The sequence below is a fragment of the Ochlerotatus camptorhynchus genome, unplaced genomic scaffold, assembly GCF_037179485.1.
Source record: "Ochlerotatus camptorhynchus isolate MF236.1 unplaced genomic scaffold, CSIRO-AGI_Acam_v1.1 ptg000292l, whole genome shotgun sequence".
Taxonomy (NCBI): Eukaryota; Metazoa; Arthropoda; class Insecta; order Diptera; family Culicidae; genus Ochlerotatus; species Ochlerotatus camptorhynchus.
Window position 1 is genome coordinate 436050 of NW_027040781.1, and position 19914 is coordinate 455963.

Here is a 19914-nt window from a genome sequence, read left to right on the forward strand (position 1 = left end):
ATCATTTTTCCGTTGGAAATCAAAGGCTGCTTTCGACTATTTTCATCAGGAACACCAACGCCTATATGGAGAATTACGGCGAGCGTACGATGGCTACTACCAAAACCCTGCGATGCTGTCAACAATAAATCACGTAAAAGCAAAAATGTTGACTCTTCAGCGCAGCTTCACGCAAGCATTCATGCGCGTAAACGAGTCCTTCATCTCTGGAGAACCGATCTCAATGTTCCAGCTGGGCGATAGGCGTAGGAAAAAAACAACCATCACACAACTGCGAGACAACGATAACCAACTCATCGATGCTCCTGGTGCGATCGAACGACACATGCTTGGCTTCTACCAATCGCTATACGCTGCGGGTGAGACGGAAAGAGCAGCAGCAGACACATTCGAATGCGAGAGAATGATCCCTGAAAACGACCCGGTAAGTGAATCCTGTATGAATGAGATAACTCCGGCTGATATATACACAGCCATCAAGACTAGCAGCTCGAACAAGTCTCCCGGAGGAGACTCTTTGCCACGAGAGTTCTATCTCAAAACTTTCGATGTCATCTGGAGAGAAATCACACTCGTCATAAACGAGGCACTTTCAGGTTACTTCCCAGCTGATTTTGTTGACGGTGTGATCGTACTTGTGAAGAAGAAGGGAATCGATCGTTCAGCGCACTCTTATAGACCAATCTCATTACTCAACTTTGATTATAAAACCCTCTCTCGTAAATATTCTTAAACAGCGTCTGGAGAGCGTGATGAATGAGTACCCACGGAGTGGTCAGCGAGAGTCAAAAATGCTCTAATTTCGGCCGGAATATATTTCAAGCTACCCTTGCTTTGAAAGATCGAATCGCACAACTGACCAAATGTAAACAACGTGGTTTACTGGCATCATTCGACCTCCGTCACGCTTTCGACGTAGTGGACCGGTCGTTTCTTTTTCGTAACATGTGCTCGCTCGGGTTCAATCCGAATCTCGTTCGTCTACTAAGCAAAATCGGAGATTTGTCGTCCTCTCGCCTGTTGATAAACGGGCATCTTTCGGAAGCATTCCCCATCGAGCGATCGGTTCGCCAGGGGGACCCTCTCTCCATGCATCTATTCGTCCTCTATCTACACCAATTGATGAAGCGGCTCGAGGAGATATGTGGACCTGATCTCGTTGTTGCATATACCGATGATGTGTCGGTGATCAGCACATGCCTGGCAAGAATGGAACTGATACGTGAGACATTTCAACATTTCGAACGTGCCTCTGGTGCAAGGCTGAGCCTAGAGAAATCTGCGTCGATATCAGTGGGCTACACTGACGTCTTGCCACTCAGAGTGCCGTGGCTTCGAAACGAAAACACCGTTCGTGTTTTGGGGGTGATTTTCGCTAACTCGATACGGCTGATGAACAAGTTAAACTGGGATGAGCTTGTCGGTAAATTCTCTCGGCAGATTTATCTCCACTCTCTCCGTACTCTCACCTTGCACCAAAAAGAGATCCTGCTCAACACATTCATCACATCAAGATACCCAAGCAACACAGAAACATCTCAATTCTTTTATTTTTTATTTAAGTTGCCCTGAAATCCCTTAAATGGTACAGGAAATACATCTTGATACGACAAAGTTTCAACTTTGTTGCTTCATTTACTTTAGGTCACAATAATGAAACTCAACTGTTCCAATGTACTGCTTAGATGACCTGTCAAATCATGCCTCAAATGGGAGGAGCAAACATGTTACACTCAAATTGGTATGAAGTTATATGCTACGTGATATTGTATGAAACACTTGAGCAACAAATCTAACTTGTGTTGTGTTTGTTGAATGAGAGTTCCATAAAACAGTATGTTTCTTAAAACGTTGGTGCAACAGAGCGTGAACTATATGTTTTTGTACCTATTGAGCAACTGTTTCGAAATGTTACTAAAAAGTTGATGAACCAAGATGTGTTGAAGAACCTATTTGCAGTCTTGTTGCAATTAAGCGTTTGAATCTATGTATAAGTTTTAAAAAACTTCGTTTTGCAACCAACTGAATCAAGTTGTCACTGTAAAGGTTTGTTGTAACCATATAGTATCTACCATGGCTCAAATATGTCTTGTCACTTTGATGTTGTAAAATATTTTTGGACAACATTGGCAAAAGCGGAGAAATCGTAATGCATGTGCTAACATCTGCATAGGAAATGGAAGACCACGACGAGGATGATAGGATTACGGATGGCGAGGGACGATGGTGACTAAAGCCGATGCCAACAGCGGCTGGCGTGGCCGTAGTCTCTCAACCGACCGGGTGTTCCAAAGGGCTAAATAGAACGGTGAGCAGCCTGAGGTGACGATGGATGGGTTGTTGCGTGAGCTGGGGGCAGCAAATATGTTGATACCGCCGAACGGAGATGTGGCCGTTGAGGATCCGTTAGAGACGGAGCTCGAATTTGCCGGAACTGCTGGCGAACTGGAAACGGCACCAAATAGCGGGTGGATTGCCAGAACTAGTGGCTTATAATGCCGAAACCTGATGACTGCTGGCGGAGGAGCTGCACCGATGTCGCTACCACTCGATGTCACATTGCTACTGACAAGTGACGTTTAAAGCACGCACATAGTCAGCACATTTTATGATTGGAACATGGATACCATCGATAATACGTAATGGTGCAGTTATGTTGACAAATCGTTGCGGTGTTGTTGCAGTTCAATATGAATCATTAATTTTAATATCCACTCATCTGCAACGTAAAAAATACTTGTTGTAAACTTTTCATGATGCCTTGAAAAATAGCTACATTATTGTAACGTACTATTTAACATGTTTGCAACAGTTCAGTGAGCTGGATTATATCTGGATGAACCGTAAACTACCGGCCGAAATTATGTTGCTATAATGGAGAATGTTCACAAATATTCCAAACATTGAAAAATTAAATCAATTCAGAATTTTACACTTGTTAATGGTTATGAGATGGCGTTTTGATGTGTTATCGGTGCAGGACATTAAAGAACTATATTAAGTTCTCCATTTTGGTTGACTCTATTTTGTGATGGTGGAATGTTGTTCAGGTGAAGGCTTTGATTTGTATTTTGTCAAAATTTCGAAATAAATCTTTGCTTTATAATTATAAGCTTGAAATATCGATCCCATTTACTAATTATTGGATAGTAATATTATGATTGACCAAGGGGTTAAAAAGCAAGGATTTATGTACTAACCAGAAATTGATGATACGCAGCAGCTAGCTGGTATATTAATTTGGAGCTGAATTTTTATTTCTTGTTTCCTGGAGTCATGCCAGTCCCACAACTGATCTCCAACGACCGTCTTCGGAATCCGTAACCGCTGAAGTTTACTCATTTTTTTAAGAAAATATTGACGGTTAAACACAATTTTTTTTCAGACATCACCGCACATAGATGGACACAAAAGCCGCAGAAAATCAACCTTTCGGTTTTGTTGGGAGTTCAACTTTCTTCGATGAGATTAAAAGCGTATATAATACTGCAATGCTCATCAAAACTTGAGAAGTGTGCGGTTCTATTGCAAAGGGTAGATAAAAATATTCTGTTCGAAAATGACGAAATTATGAAAGTTTTAGCTTTTTTCAATAATAGACAGTGGGGGTTTGCGAGTTTAAGTCATGAATTCAAATTGGTTTCCAGGCTTTTTTAATTTGTTTTTATTTTATTTATATATTTTCTTATTGATTGATTAATTTTTGAAGTTGATAAAAATTTATAACATTTATTTTATTAAAAAAATATCTTTAAGTTTAAATATATGCATAAAATACTTCTTCAAACTAGTTTTTAAGCGTTTTTTGCGTTCAATAAACTTTCTATCAGCTAAAAAAATAAAATTAATAGGATCTATCGGTACTGCATAAAAACGCTTATTGGGTTTAAAAAAGCTGATCAATTATTAGGCCTTGATTGATTGTTACTTGTAAAGTATTTATTATAATTAACTATGCTGATTAGAATTTAGATTTGCGCCTACGGGTAAGACACTTCATGAAATAGGGGTCTGGTAGGTGTGTTTTAGTTTTCCACTGATGTGACGGGGTGTCGCATCTAGCAGCTTGTCAGAATATCTTTTCGGTGATCGGCTCACAACAGAGCACTGCCTTGCCTTAGAGAGCCGAAAAAGTGCCTGGGTACATTATGTAGAGTGACCACTGACCGTCCCATTGATTATTACTTTTTTTTTAAACATAATTTTGAGTTTTAAGAACTCATCATCATGCTAATTTCGTTCGGTTAGAATGAAACCAAAAATTAATCTCATTCGCAAACACAACCACACATACAAATAAATATGGTTGTACTGAACATGTTGACCCGCAATGTACACAATAAGAGACTGGCAGCCATATGTTATATACCAGAAATAAACATAATTAACTTATTTTTCAATTTATTCATGTTTCACACCCTATTAACATAAAAACGTGAAATACTTATTACAGCTGTAATGTTTTCCAATAGTTTGAATATAATTTTTTTTTTAGAGATCGATTTTTCATTTCGTAATATTTTTAAGCTGCTTATTTGTGGCATCAATTTGTAAGTTTTTGAAGGCGTATATATTTAATCGAAGCAAAATGTGTAATTTCACCATATAACTAGATGCGTTTGAAAAAACGAACTAGTTAGCAATATTTTAAAGAAATAAATTTCATACTTTTATTCAAATGACTTTTTCTACGATTGTCCCTTCTGATTTTGCAGTCTAAATAAAAACATCAGTATGCTTTTTCCGCATCACCTCACAAAAATATCCAATACATTTATGTGGTTAACTTGAATGTCATTTACATGTATTCGAAAACATCACAGTACTGTTTTAAATATTTCAGTGAAACATTGCAGTTAAGTCAGTTGAAACCTCATTTACAACTTGTGTCATTCAAATATCACGCACCTTATTTGCAACATCTTATGACACAAACAAAAGTTGCAAAGAGACTCCACCTTCTGCGCTTTTTAAGGTACAATTAAGTTTTATATGCGGTGCGTTGTCCATAATTTAGACCGTCTATTAGTCACACTAAGGTTGTTGTTAGTCGCTGAGAAACAAATGGTGTTGCTTGGGTATGGTATCTCGCATCCATTCTCACACTAACTGCCGCTCATACGGCAAAACTGACTTCTACGATGGGAACCTTTCTGTGGCGAGGCATCGCAGCAAGAGTTCCAATGCAACAGCTCGCGCGTAGCAATAGCGATAATTTCTAAGTGTGTAGTGCTCAAATGGTTCAAAATCGGGTCCTGATTAGCCTTCCAAAATTTGACCTCATTTGTTATGAAACTGACTAGCCACAAACACTTTAAAGTTTATATGGAAATTATTATGATAAATCCTAAATTTTCATTCACAGTCTTCTAGCCTTTTTCCAAATTGCACTGTTAGAAAGTACAATAGCTTTCTTATGGGCTACATTTTTGCAGAATATCGTTTTTCCGCTAAACGTCAAATTAAATAATGATTAATTGTTTGAGAGATTGATAATCTTATGGCATGATCAGGCAGCTGTTTTGTAGGCAACACTGTATTCTGCAGTGTGACATAGTAGCCATGATTGTTGTGCTCTATCTGTGCTCTGAACAGTTGATTGACCATTAGACTGATGCAAAATTTGAAATTTTCGCTCCACAGTGTTCAAATGGTTCCAAATCGGGTCCTGATTAGCCTCCAAAAATTTTAACTCATTTGATAAAAAAACTGACTTGGCAAAAATTATTTGAAGTTTATATGGAAATTACTATGGGAAAACAAAACTTTTTGTTCATTGTCTTATAGTCTTTTTACATATTGTACTGTTAAACAAGTTCAATTGCTATTCTTATGGGAATTTTTATCAGCTACAACTTTGCAGAAAATCGTTTTACAGCCAAACGTCAAAATCAATAGTTATTAATTGCTTAAGACATTGATAATCTTATGGTAAGATTAAGCAACTGCATTATGGGCAACACTGTATTCTGCAGTGTGACATAGTAGCCATGATTTTTATCCTCTATTCTACGCGCTATAAACACCAATGTTTCCTGCTGAACAGCTGATTGAGCATAATCATAAGACATCAGTGACTTGAATCATTAATAATTTTTGTTCCTTATATTTGATCGAAAAGTGGTCTTTAACAAAGTTGTAGCTGAGAAAATTTTCAACAAGCTTAGTTATAATTTTTTGAAGTAGAGTGAACTGATGAATTTTGAGATAGATATGAACCGAAATTATGGTTTCTCCATAGTAATTCCCTTATAGACTTCAAATGGTTTGTGTCAAGTCAGTTTCTCACCAAATGAGTTCAAATTTTGGGAGGCTAATCAGTGCCCAATTTGAACCGTTTGAGCAATGTGGAGTGAAAATTTCAAATTTTTCATCAGTCTATTGACCATGATCATAAGACATGAGCATCTTGTACATTAATAACTTTTGTTCTTAACATTTGATCGAAAAGTGATGTTCAACAGACATGTAGTTGAAAATTGCATGCAGAGTGATAATGGTTTGTGCCAAGTAAGTTTCTGAATGAATGAGATCAAAATTTGGGAGGCTAATCAGGACCCAATTTGGAACCGTTTACGCACTGTGTCGAATTTGAAAATGTCAAATTTTGCATCAGTCTAATGGTCACCCTATTATCTCATCCATTATTCCCACTGCCATCCGAAGAATTACGACGAAAAGGCGTCAGAAAAAGTCAACCCTGATTCGTCGACTCACCGCACGTGGAGGGAAACCGAGGCAACAACGAAACGAATCAGGCGAACGGTCGGGGTGGACAAATCCGTTTTCCACCGCCGGGGACTCGACACGTCAACCCCAGAAGAAAATCTCGACTGGAGAGGGAAAGTGAGAGACCGAAGTGGTAACTACACAACAATACCAATAATAAACCTGTCACTTTATTTGCCCAAACCTTTCACTTCTTTGCCTGACTGGAGGTTTGGCTGGGACCGTTAGGCGTTAGTTATGATGTTGGGTTCCTGCTTGTAAAGGTGGGACGACGACGATCGGGTGGTGGGGGGATGAAGTGTGATTTTGATGATGCTGTGTGAGTGTTATTACCGAAATTAATGGCTTCCAGTAGTGTGGATTCCTCAGTTGATTAATATGAATAATTCGAGCGCACGGACATGTTGGGATACGTTTGACGTAGGTTCGAAGTGATTAATGGGCGTAGCTGTTGAAATAGCGCATTATTGGTGCGAGTTGACACTGTTACACGAGAAGATTTATTTTGATCTGAAAATAGATCGGTGTAATGCCCCAGTATGTCAGAACTGAACATGTCCAAACAAACAAACAAATGCGACCGTACACCGGACCGGGCAAAAGTGTCCCTCCATCCGGTTAGATTTCAAGATGAATCCTTCCGAAATCGAGGCATGAAAAAAGAGGGCAACAGGGCGAAACCGGATGTATGTGATGCGTCCCCTTTTCACTTGCCCCAGCAAACCAGCAAATGGTCGTGACCCAGGAAACGAGAAGGGAAGATTTGTTGCTGGCGTGGGGTTTCGGGTCGGATGTCTCCAGAGATAGTGGAGCCAGTAGCGTCTTGTTTCCGTCACGGTTCAACGCTCCATTTGATCTGGCACGTTTTTCTTCGGTAATGCTGTTTGTTGTAGATTTTCGGTGTGTTCCGAATCCCAGTCGTTCATTTCCAATCAAGAAGAACCAGAATTTGGATGGTCAGTGGCGTGCGGTAGTATGGGCGCTGAGCGTGATCCACCACAGATTCCTGTTATCGTATCGCTGATTCTGGTAGGTTGAGAAGTTCCAGGGGGTCCCGTATTTTTTCTTTATTTTGTCATTAAGGTGACCATTTGCATGTTAGGGTGGTCCAAAAAATGTTTTTTTTAAACATGTTTTTATTCAAATATTATAACTTATTATAATAGACCGATTTCAAAAAACAACATATGAAATGAAATGTAATTAAACACACTTTGTAAACTTTTAGGAAAAAATATAATGAATAAATTATTTGTTTCTTGTATTGTCAAATATTGATTGTATTTGTTTCTATGGTTTTCATGGTTTGAAGAGAGAGGGCGTAATATGTGTTTATATATTGCCTAGAAAATTAAGAATTTTTTACAGAACATATAAAAAATATCAGTGATGTGTTTTTTTTTCGTTTCTGGGTAAATTTTTTTTGAAGTTATCAAGTTTTCTCCTATGCGACAAGCCTACCATGCATCCATTGATTTAAAGCGACTGTAACATGGTCCCGACAGACTGAATGGTTTAGACTTGTGATATCAGAAAGTCATCTTCTAGAGACTTTTAAAACTCTTTGAGACGAATGTTTTATAGCGAAGTTTGTTGTCTGTATCTCTTCTAATAAAAAAGATATACGCGAATATAGTAAAAAATATGAATAAATTCAAATTGATTTTATACGAGTTTAAAAAATAACATACCTCCATTTTTTCATATTATTGAGAATAACATACGCCCTTTCAAATGCTGTCGAAAAACTTTTTTTTTGTTTGCCCCAACCAGAGATATTAAAATATGAAAAGTGCATATTTTTAGTATAAAAACGTCAATAACTTTTGATCGGCGAAAGATATTGAGAAGCTTTGTGCGGCAAAAATTTGCGCCTTCTTAAGATCTAAAAGTTATTCCAAGACACCTTTGCTGAGAAATTCGAAATAAGAAAACTAGAGCAAAACAACTGTTTTTTTTTAGAGCCACCCTAACTCAATTCAAGAAAATAGCTCTAAATCGGCCAACTAAAGAGATACAAAAAAGTTGTTTTGACCAAAGTTGCTTGAAATTAGCTCAGCTATAGCTTTGTCGAAAAATGTATACCTTAATTTATTCAAACAGATAAGTTAGATTTTTGATTTTAATGATAATAGGAACCACCCCAGAATTTATTGTCATCAAAATGAGGGCATAACTATAAGGAACAACTTTGTAGAAGAGACTTTTAGTCTAAAGTTTCAATTTCAGGCTCAAAACATATCATTCCACCTAAATCTGCATTCTGGACCACTGTGCAATTGTTAGTAATTATGAAAGGGGCTCACTGGCCTTGTGGCGACCGTTTTTTCTTACTGAAAAGAAGATCGTCTTTTGTTGAGTTTTAAGCCGTTAAAAGAAAATATGGAATATTTCAACATGACATGTGATTTCAATAAACTTTAAGCGTTACTAAGAAATGTTTTGCGGCTTTTGTGGGCTTCTGTTGGCGCTGTTATGTTCGTTGGCAAGTCAGATAGCGGCATTTAGACATTAGTGAGCCAACTTGATTTTAATACTGGTAACATACCTTTTAACTGTTTTCTCTTGTAAATTTAGATTATTATCTGTTAGGGATCAAATTTAGAGAAAATTTCCAATCATTTTTAATCACTAAATTTTTGTTTGTGAAAATGAAAAATTAATACATTTCCCACACACACACACACTTACACACACCTCTGTTTGGACACCATCGCCGGAAAGTTATTTCAAACGCAACCAGCATAAAACGAAATCTAACTTATCATGGTGAGAAAACGACTACGGGTGTCGTCTTATAAAATATCCTGTATCATGGACAGTTCGAAAAATGGTTTCGATGCAGTGACCCATTCTGCAATCAAACCTCCACCTACATCCCCCCCCCCCTCCCCAATCCCTAAAGCTCGAAAAATGAAGAAACGAAGCACATGTTGTACTGTACTTACATGTCTGAAGCAGGAACCCTATCGTTAGGAACGGTATTAAAACTGTCCATCGCTGGGCGGAGGCTATCATTGCTGAATTGGTGATGCTGCTGCTGCTGCTACGTCGACGTCGTCCTGAAGCAGTTGGTCCAACTGAAAAGAGAAAAAATAACGAAGGGAATTATTGCCACGCTGTTGCACTTTGTCGAAGGGAGCACATTCATTCACAGCCAAGTCAGTCACACGATTCACACGAGGTTGTTCGCTCGGCGGCAGAGCGTTCGGAATCGTTTTCTCGTGTCACCGCCGACGTGTATGGAGGTGGATGGAGCAAGAAGCAATTAGATGCCGCCACTCGCACTCTTGCCTAACGTGTGTCGGGTCGGTAGAATAAATAGAGGAAGCTTAAAAGTTATTATGACTCTGAGATGGGAAGGACAAGTCTGTTTGCCTTGTCGGTGCCACCCCCACCACTCTGGCTCGCTGTCTCTGTGGAGTGGGGAAATGGAAGTAAGGAGCTTTACCGAAATTGGAACGAACATCTTCTTTTTTCTCGCTCCCATGGATGGGTGAGTGGTGACTGAGGATTGTTGTTGGACGCTCACCGACCTGAGCGAGAACCGCACGGAGTGGTGATAATTACTGATAAAAGGGCAGTAATTAAGGTGAAGCAATGAGCATTAAAATGATGTTTGCAGAGGTAGCAGAAGATTTGTTTTCCTGTGGGTGGGAAAGTGGGATTCTTGATCGCATTTTTATAAATTTTCCTAATTAATAAGACGTTTACGGGTGGGTTTTAATAAATTCTTGTTTCGTACAAATTGCTAACTTGATTGACGACTCCTGCCATCATTTTCGATTTGTCGCTTTGAATTGTAATGAGTATTTCCATCCAGTATGAAATCATATCAACATAGCAATCCAAAACCATCCAGCCAAAGCCTTATTATTCGCATTGCTAATAATTCTATTCATAGGAAATTTCCGTCCTGTTCCAGAAACCGATAATCTTCGTCTCTCAGCAGCAACAACATTCAGAATGAAAAATGTTGATCCCCCTCAAGAGGATTCCTACCAGCTGCAACCTGCTTTCGACTTAAAACTGAGCCAATTTGTAGAGCCTCCCAACCACCACCAACACTGACTGACTGACTGACTGACTGATAGGACTGCTTTTCAAGATTTCAAGTGAAATGTTTACGACTCAAGTCAAACAAGTAAGTGGTGGTCCCTATGTATGTGTGTGTGTGTGTTTGTGCACTGTTCTAGTCGGTAAAGAAATCTCAACAAGACAAGCAGAAATCTCATATGAGAATTTCACTTCCTCCCACCTCCCCCCGGCAGTGGTGGTGAACTGACACAATTTCCGCACACTTTCCCTCTCATATCTGTATGTATGTGCAACGGACACATGTCGGAAAATTGAGCACCATCGTTGCCCCGTGATTGTGAAGCTGCTCTGTGAGCAGCAGCAGCTGGATCGTGGGTTGCACCACCGCCACAGCAGCCAGCAAACGTTCGGAAGGCGAAAACTTTTCCAATATTTATACTAATTTTATTGGCAGGAAACACGTGCTCAACCGCAGCGCTGAATCGATGTAAAAGTTAAGGAAGCAACGACGGTTCGTTTCGGACACGGAATTTCCAGACTGTTCTGGGAGTAAAATTGACCAGGGCAAAAGGTCGAATGGTAAAAAAGTGAAAAATAAGAGGTCGAAGGGACAAAAGGTCTGATACACTCAAAAGAACAAAAGGTCAAAATGGACGCAAGGTCAGATGGACAAAACATACAATGAAAGGGATGAGAATTCCCAAGCCAAAGCAAACAAAAAATGAATTTCTGTCTCGACCTTCTATGATTTTCTTGAAACTTTGCAAACTTATTTGTTATGTTCAATTATTCAAATTTGAGTTAAAAATCGGCCATTTTAAATAAAGCAAAAAATAGCCCAAAAACGTCACATCCAGTCAAAACGACGTCTGAGACAAATTTGTTGGAAAAAAAATCACTTTTCAGATAATAAATGTTCCAGATAAAAAATTTCACGTAATTTCGGGCAGAAAATCAAAGAAGTGTTCAAAATTTCAGTAACTAAAAATGATCCTTTTAATGATTTTTTGAATATTTTTCTGTGCTACTACAAACAGAGAGTAGCAATTTCAAATTTGTATGTTTCGTTGAAGCTGACATTTTTACCTTTGAAGTTTCACGCTAAGGTTTCCTTAGAGTATCACCTTAAAAGCTTATGACATTTTCAAGTTGAACCAATTTTTAAACTTTCCGTTTTTACATTTTGATGTGACATTTTGGGGGGAGGTAGCTCATCGATTCTTCCGGTTCGCCTCCTAGCATCGTGCTATAAGGTACCAGGCGATAACCAGGGTAGTTGATCGATAGCTCGATGACATCATTTCGTTGGCGTCTGCAATGGGAAATTCTCATAGCAGGCGTTGACGATGGGACGTTGCGAGTTGTTGAATAGCAACTATCGTGGTAACTCACCGATTACCTGTCGATCTGCCAAATTTGGAAAGACGTCTGCATTGAATTGTCTCATATAATAATATTCCGCCCACTATATCACAAGAAATTGCGAGTAGCTGAGTGGAATGGAGATAAGTTAAGCATTGGGTACAGGACCAAGTCTCCCCTGGGTGGTGCCAAAAGATGAGCGCAATAGAATCATCAAGTTGCCATTAGGCACGGAATGAGACTATTGCATGGCTGGGTAGTCAAAGTCTTCCATTCGTTAGTCATTTCAGGTGGATTAGAACAGGTTTGGATTTTTCAGATATAAGATACATTCATACCATTGGCATTTGGTATTTGAGATAAAGACAGAGACAGGATGCGGAGGGCCCGCTTAGGGGGAGCGTAACCCATGTTATGGCTTCCATTTATTAAATAGTTCAGATAGGCTGGAAATGATAGGTTCATGGTGAGAAAATGTACCATATGGTGCCCGTTCACTGATCATTGCAACGTTGATGATTTCCTATAGTGACATATATCACCTTCATAATGCTTCAGTATGCCTCAAACGATTAGTTCTTAGTTGTTAATAGAACTTCCTTGATGAAATCGGCTGCTTCATGCAGACTGAGCAATTCTGATTATAGTGTCAGATTTGTTCTGTATACAGAGGAACTGGGAGGGCTTATTAGAAACTTATCACCAATAAAATAATGATCTTCTAGTAAATTTTGCATTTAATTTTATTAATATTTTATTTTATTTAAGCATATTATTTTTGTTACAGTCAATTTGCATTAGCATATGATACAAGAGATTTAATATTACTTGCTCGTTTTCGCGTAAAATAATCAATATTTATCTTACTTGTAATTACCTTTGAAAGTTTTTTTTTTTTTTTTTTTTTAAGTTTTTTTTTTTTTTTTTTTTTTTTTTTTTTTTTTTTTTTTTTTTTTTTTTTTTTTTTTGTGATCTGAAAATTTACCCAGTTTGGTTAGAAGTTTCGAAGCTAACGCATGTCCACAGGCCTAATAGAAAGATAGGCAGAACAAGTGTATCATTAAGAATGGTTGCATGCAGGGTTGCTTCCACTCACTTGCTATAGATGAGTAATTTTCGGAGTTTTGAATTCGTTAGATGTTGTAATGGAGATTTGTGCTGTTGGATGCGGGTGGAGATTGGAGGGCGGGTGTTTGATGCATAGAGCCTGTCAATTTCGCTTTCAGAGTGTCGCAGTCAGCGGTTTTATGATTCGTGAGCGCTCGCGATTCGTAGAATCGTTAATTGTGACTGCAAGTGGATTTGACGGGTTTTGTGTTTCGGACGCTTGTTTTTGGCCTTTTCTTGTGTCTAACATGTGCAGAGTATCATTATAACGTCTACTGGTTTTGAGATTCCTGGTGGCGTGAAATATATTTGTGAGAATATCTTTTTGAGATTTTAACAGTCACGTTTTGTTTGTAGTTTATATTTTATTTATTCATGTAATTATCGTAAATAATAGTTATTCAATAATAGATAGTTCATCCATATATTCGTACTTTGACGCGAAGCGCTGTGGATTATGAGATGCTCGATGACCCTGGAGGGATCGATTTTGCTTACTGAGCAGAAAATCATAGATTTAACCCCAAGCTCTTCAACAGCACAATAAATCGCCACCATCATGTGTATATTTGATATTAAACATTAACCTTGGAAACTATTTGCATATCAAGCGAAAACGTAGTCCTGTATTGTCGCGAAGCGTTATGGTTCTGAGATGCTCGATGACCCTGGAGGGATCGTTTTTGCTTACTGAGCAGAAAATTATGGGTTTAATCCCAAGCTCTCCGTCATGACTCTTAAAATTCATTATCACTAAACAAAATTAATATGTTCTTTCGATAGCCGGCTATCGAGAGATTAAATAAACAACAAATAAACAATACATACTTTTGGTTGCATCGCCAACTTGAGGTGAATCCTAACCGAATACCCTACCCAACCCTCCAACTCCGTAGCACTTATGAGGGTGTCGCTAAGTCGGTGGCCTCTCGTTAAGTAAGTACTACATCAACATTTCCTTCCTTATCCCTAGTTATGGTAAAGATGGGCGTGGCCGGGAATAGCGACAGTCATGCTTCTGTTACTCTTGTTTAGATTGGAACCAATGTTTACTCCTCAGCATTATTCCTGAAAGTAGTCTAACTGAGAATTTCAGAAGAGACGTGAGTGTCGCTAGTATCCAATCTACGAAGTATATCATAACAACGCTAACGATAACGCTAACGCTAACGCTAACATTTTGATGTGACATTTTGTTCAGAATGCTGTTTTATATTTTATTTCAAAATCGTTTTTTATGTTTTATTTCAAAATTGTTATCTGTGTGAAAAGTTTCAAAATAAATATTTAAACAAAAACTACAAGGGCCTTACAGTAGGGTGGGGCTTATGTTTCAAAATCTTTCGGGGACACGTTTTCTCATGTGGAAAATGGTTACTAGGGCCAAACGAACAACATATCCAAAAATGAGCGTTTTTCGTTAAGATTTAGAGGTGGCGCCAGAGGCCTAAGTCCAATATATCGGACGAAGCTGATTTTCGAACAAGTGTGGTGCGTCTCTAAGTAAATACGTGATTTTTGTCCGTTTGGCGATATCTTTAACCATTTTCGAGATATACGGTATAGCAGGTTTGGACTTACACCCACGAATATGATCTAGCGCAAACAGTATTCTTGGCAGTGCTAGATACAGTGAGCATATGAGTACGATACAGATCGAGCGAGAACGCGAGAGTGTGAGAGAGAGAGAGAGTGAGAGAGGAGAGAGAGAATGATTAAATCTCGATGAACATTTCAAATGGTCCTATCTGCTTTGATCGATTCTCTTCATCAACTATTTCTTTTGATAACCACTGCTATGCAAACAGATTGTTCGTACATCGACGAAAAGTGTATCGGTGCGCCATCTAGGAGTCAACCCTCATGGACCGATAGCATAAACCATTCTCGTTCGTCGGTCATGGCGCCCGGCTAAAAAGAGAATTGTCGGTCTCACTCTATCCGGTCTTCTGCAAAATGGAGGAATCCCCAATAAAAGGCCGACTTGTCAACGTGTTCGTCCTCTTTATCGTGCGACAACTCGACACCCATCAACAGCGAACCAGCAAAATCACAACAAACAACGTGAAACCGAAAGTTAAGTGTAGTTTTTCTGAATTATATATTTTGAAGATTAAGAATAAAAGTGGTGAACTAGTTACTTTAGTAATTAAATAAAAACGTTTGTATCTAGTTACTTGTGCTTTGTATCGGCGGCGTGAAATTAGAAATAATAGGAATCTAAAAATAAAAGAAATCGATTTCAAAAGACTTTCGTGTTCCCGTTGTGCTCTGTGGTGCCCTGAAAGGAAGAAAATTTGGCACAGAACTACTGTGCTGATCCATCGAACATTTGGGCCTTGGAACCGGATTGGACGTCGAAACTCCGACCTTTCTGGAACCTTCCCGTGGAGAAGCAAACCGCCATTGCACCCGTGAGACGAGTCACGTAGGATCCGCCATCGTGGCCACTGAGGGAATCACAAAAGCCCATTGGATTCCGCCATCACGACTGCTGATACAATCGATTCAAGGCAATTCATTCCCTTTAAAAGGTAATTAGCATTCCTATTATTTCTACCTCTCCTTTTTTGGGCAACGCGGTCTTTCGTTTTGCAGAATCGCTGAATCCCGTAACCCGCATTCATCTTTACCGCAGCTGCTTGGAATTATTCAATACAAGGCACTAATTGCCTTTAAAAAGGTAATTAATTTTCCAATGAAATTTACTCTCTCTCGTGTGAGCTACGCGGTCTTTCGCATTACAGACCCTGCTCAACACCATGACCACAGATCGACGTATCAAAGGCCTCAAGACAAAGCAGAAGAGCTTGCTTGTGTCGTTCGTCGATGAAGAAACCGGTGCGTGTGAGATCCCGGTTCGCCTAGACAATCTCGACGCTCTATGGACTGAGTTTAAGCAAGTCCAGTCCGAGCTTGAGACACTTGACGAGGCCACTATCGACCAGCAGCTAAAGCAGCGAACCGATTTCGAGACAGTATACTACCGTGTAAAGGGATTTTTGCTGTCAAACAATAAAACGCCTTCCACACCCCGCCTGAATACTTCTTTGAGCTCGCAAATCCCTGCTTCTTCATCGTCGCATGTCCGCTTACCTGATGTGAAGTTGCCCGTCTTTAATGGAAACCTAGACAACTGGCTCAACTTCCATGACTTGTTCGTTTCGCTGGTTCACGCATCGCTCGAGTTGTCCAATATCCAGAAGTTTTATTATCTACGTTCTTCTTTGGCTGGAGATGCCTTGAAGCTGGTTCAAACGATTCCTATAAGTGCGAACAACTATCCAGTCGCTTGGAACCTGCTGGTAGACCATTTTCAAAATCCTTCTCGATTGAAGCAATCCTACCTTGACGCTCTTTTCGAGTTTCCTACGTTGAAACGTGAATCTGCTGCCGAACTTCATTCGCTGGTTGAAAAGTTTGAGGCCAATGTCAAGGTCTTGAAGCAGCTTGGTGAAAAGACTGAGTTTTGGGATATCATCCTTATACGAATGCTGAGCATCCGTTTGGACCCAACCACTCGACGAGACTGGGAGGAGTATTCGTCAACGAAGGATGCCATCGCCTTCAACAATCTTACGTCTTTTATTCAGCGAAGAGTAACTGTCCTACAAACAATTCAAGGGAAAGTTGTGGAAGCTCCAGCGTTCACTCAGCAGCTCAAGAAATCTGCTCAACGTCCGGTTGCCAGTCATGGGGCCAGCCAATTCAACTCCGGTCGGAAATGTATCGTCTGTTCCGATCACCATCCGCTCTATTTGTGTTTGTCGTTCGCCAAACTCGACTTGGCGGCTAAGGAAAGGGAGGTTCGACGACATCAACGCTGCCGTAACTGCCTACGACAGGGTCATCATGCTCGGGACTGTCTATCGGTTAGTTCTTGCCGTAAATGTCGAGGTCACACCCAGCTCTGCTCTGAGGAGAAGTCAGTCACTGCGACTATGGATTCTTCTCAAACCAAAACACCAACTACTTCTACGTCTGGTGAACAACCAATAGCATCCGTGTCAGCTACCCCCTATGAACCTACCAGCTACGCGAGCACTGGACAAGCACGAAAGAACGTACTTCTGGCAACAGCAGTCGTCAATATTGGTCGACGACAATGGGACTGCACATGTAGCAAGAGCTCTCCTCGACTCCGGTAGTGAATGCTGCTTTATTACCGAGTCTTTCTCGCAGCTTGTCAAGGCAAAGCGCTACAAAGTCTCTGTACCGATTTCGGGGATAGGACAATTATCGACAAATGCAAGGTACAAGATCGTCTCTACTGTTCGTTAGAGAGTTTGCGATTACTCCACCTCGGCTGAATTCCTGGTCCTGCCTAAGGTTACCATAGATCTACCGACTGCTTCTTTTGACGCTAGCTCGTGGAAAATTCCTCCTGGTGTTCAATTAGCCGACCCGGCTTTCTACAATGCAAACCCCATCGACATTATCATCGACGCTGAGGTGTTCTTCGATCTATTCAAGGTTTCTGGGCGTATCCAACTTGGCAATTCTCTTCCGACCTTGGTTAACTCGGTCCTCGGTTGGATAGTATCTGGAAAGGCTTCGTACGGTACTCCTACGACTCCAGTAATCGCCAACGTTGCCACTGTTGCTGAGCTACACCAGTGGATGGAGAAATTCTGAGCCATCGAAGAAAACGACACTTCACCTTGCTACTCCGTCGAAGAAGCAGCTTGTGAAGAACACTTTCAACGAACGGTTAGGCGCAACTCTGAAGGAAGGTACATCGTTCGTTTACCGATAAAGGATGACGTCATCAAGCAAATTGGTGACAACCGTCGCACTGCTGTTCGCCGTTTTCGGATGCTGGAAGGTCACCTCGGTCGCAACTCCGAACTTGGCCAGCAATATCGTGACTTCATAGACGAGCGTGACACTCCGCTTCTACGAATAGTCTGGACGCCATCACTGGACCAGCCATTGGGTACCTACGATCTCCTAACAATTACCTACGGTACTGTAACCGCACCGTTTCTCGCTACTCGAGTTCTCCTGCAACTGGCAGACGACGACAAGGACAGTTATCCGGAAGCAGCTGAGGTATTGCGTAAAGACTTCTACGTAGACGACCTTTTCTCGGGGGCAAGCAGCATCGAAGAAGCAACTAAGCTCCGTCAGCAGCTAGAAGCACTCCTAGCCAGAGGCGGATTTCAACTTAGAAAATGGGCATCTAACGAAGAAGCAGTTTTGGAAGGTCTCTCACCGGAAAACCGAGCTCTCAAAGCCTCAATTGATCTGGATCGTGACCAATGCATTAAGTCTTTGGGTCTTCATTGGGAACCCGCTTCGGATCAACTGAAATACCGCATCGAGCTTCCGGCGGAATCGACTGATTTTCCTCTCACTAAGCGAATAGCTCTATCGCAAATTGCTCGCCTTTTCGACCTACTTGGTCTACTGGGTCCGGTCGTAATCTCCGCTAAACTCTTCATGAAAGCACTTTGGACGCTGAAGGACGACGATGGTAAAATTTGGAACTGGGACCAGGAGCTTCCGATGCCAATAAGAGAACGTTGGCATACTTACCGATCTCAGCTACCACTTCTCAACAACCTTCGTATCGAGCGGTACATACTTTCATCAAATCCGTCAAGCGTGCAGTACCACTTCTTCTCGGACGCTTCTGAGCAAGCATACGGCGCGTGCTGTTACATTCGATCGGCAGACACAAAAAAAATAGTTTTAAACACTAGGTATGAACAGCAGTTTCCTCACTGTCCCTATATCGTCCAGGATCAAGAATGAAGCCTGTATTCATGGTATGAACATTGTCGATAATTTGAAAGTCGTAAACGACAACGCTGAAACGGTTATCTGGCAAATTCATGATTATAATCGTAATGTAACTCAAAACACTGTGAGACATTGGAAGCGGAACACTCTTTCATTTTTCCTGATAAATTGATTCATCTGAGATACTCAAAAACTTGATCTATACCCGGTTTATCCGCTCCTGGCAGTTTTCGATCAAGTTCCTGGACAGGAATTTTATAGCTCGGTTGACCGGAAGCGTGCCGCGGAAGCATGTAAAATCAAAGTGAAGTTGAAATTCCCCCAAGAAGTTCCTTATATGGCAAGCAATCAGCAGTTGTGGGCTGAAAAGCGAAACTTTCGATTCTTTAGGGACCATGAACCAACAAATTTACCAGGAGGAGTGCCTACGGAAGAGACTACTGCCTTTTCTGGAGCAGTATGAGGTGGTTTGCCTATTCTGGCCGAACTTGGCAAGTAGCCACTACTCAAATTCACCAAAAAGTGGTACAGCGAAAATGGCGTCACAGTTATTCCCAAGGAGATGAATCCGGGCAATATTCCGAAATTAAGGCCAATTGAGTACTACTGGTGAATTGACTACTACTTGTGAAGCACATGCTGAGTAAAAAGAGTGGAACTGCAATTGACCGGACGGATTTCAAGCGAAAATGGAATTTGGCAGCCAAACAAGGGGCCTCATAGCCTAGTCAGTAAGGGCACGGTATTACCAAGCCGGAGGCGACGGGTTCGATTCCCGGTCCGTTTGAGGGAATATTTGGGGTTGGAAATTTTCTTGACTTCCCTGGGCATAGAGTGTCATTGTCCTTGCCACACAATATAAAAACACTTGCATTGGTACCAGGCATCGAAAGCTCTCAATTAATAACTGTGAAAGTGTGTTTAGAACACTAA

The 19914-nt window shown here is 40.5% G+C and overlaps 1 protein-coding gene across 3 annotated transcripts in view; it reads right to left on the reverse strand.

Moving 5' to 3' along the window:
• The window catches only part of Cad87A (cadherin-87A), a 727611-nt gene that overhangs the window by 376550 nt on the left and 331147 nt on the right, over positions 1-19914 (reverse strand). For all 3 annotated transcript variants that reach the window (XM_065228518.1, XM_065228520.1, XM_065228519.1), the window contains one exon: positions 9678-9809. In XM_065228518.1, the coding sequence (XP_065084590.1) occupies positions 9678-9747 (70 nt within the window). In that variant the 5' untranslated portion in view covers positions 9748-9809. The remainder of the gene's footprint in view (positions 1-9677; positions 9810-19914) is intronic.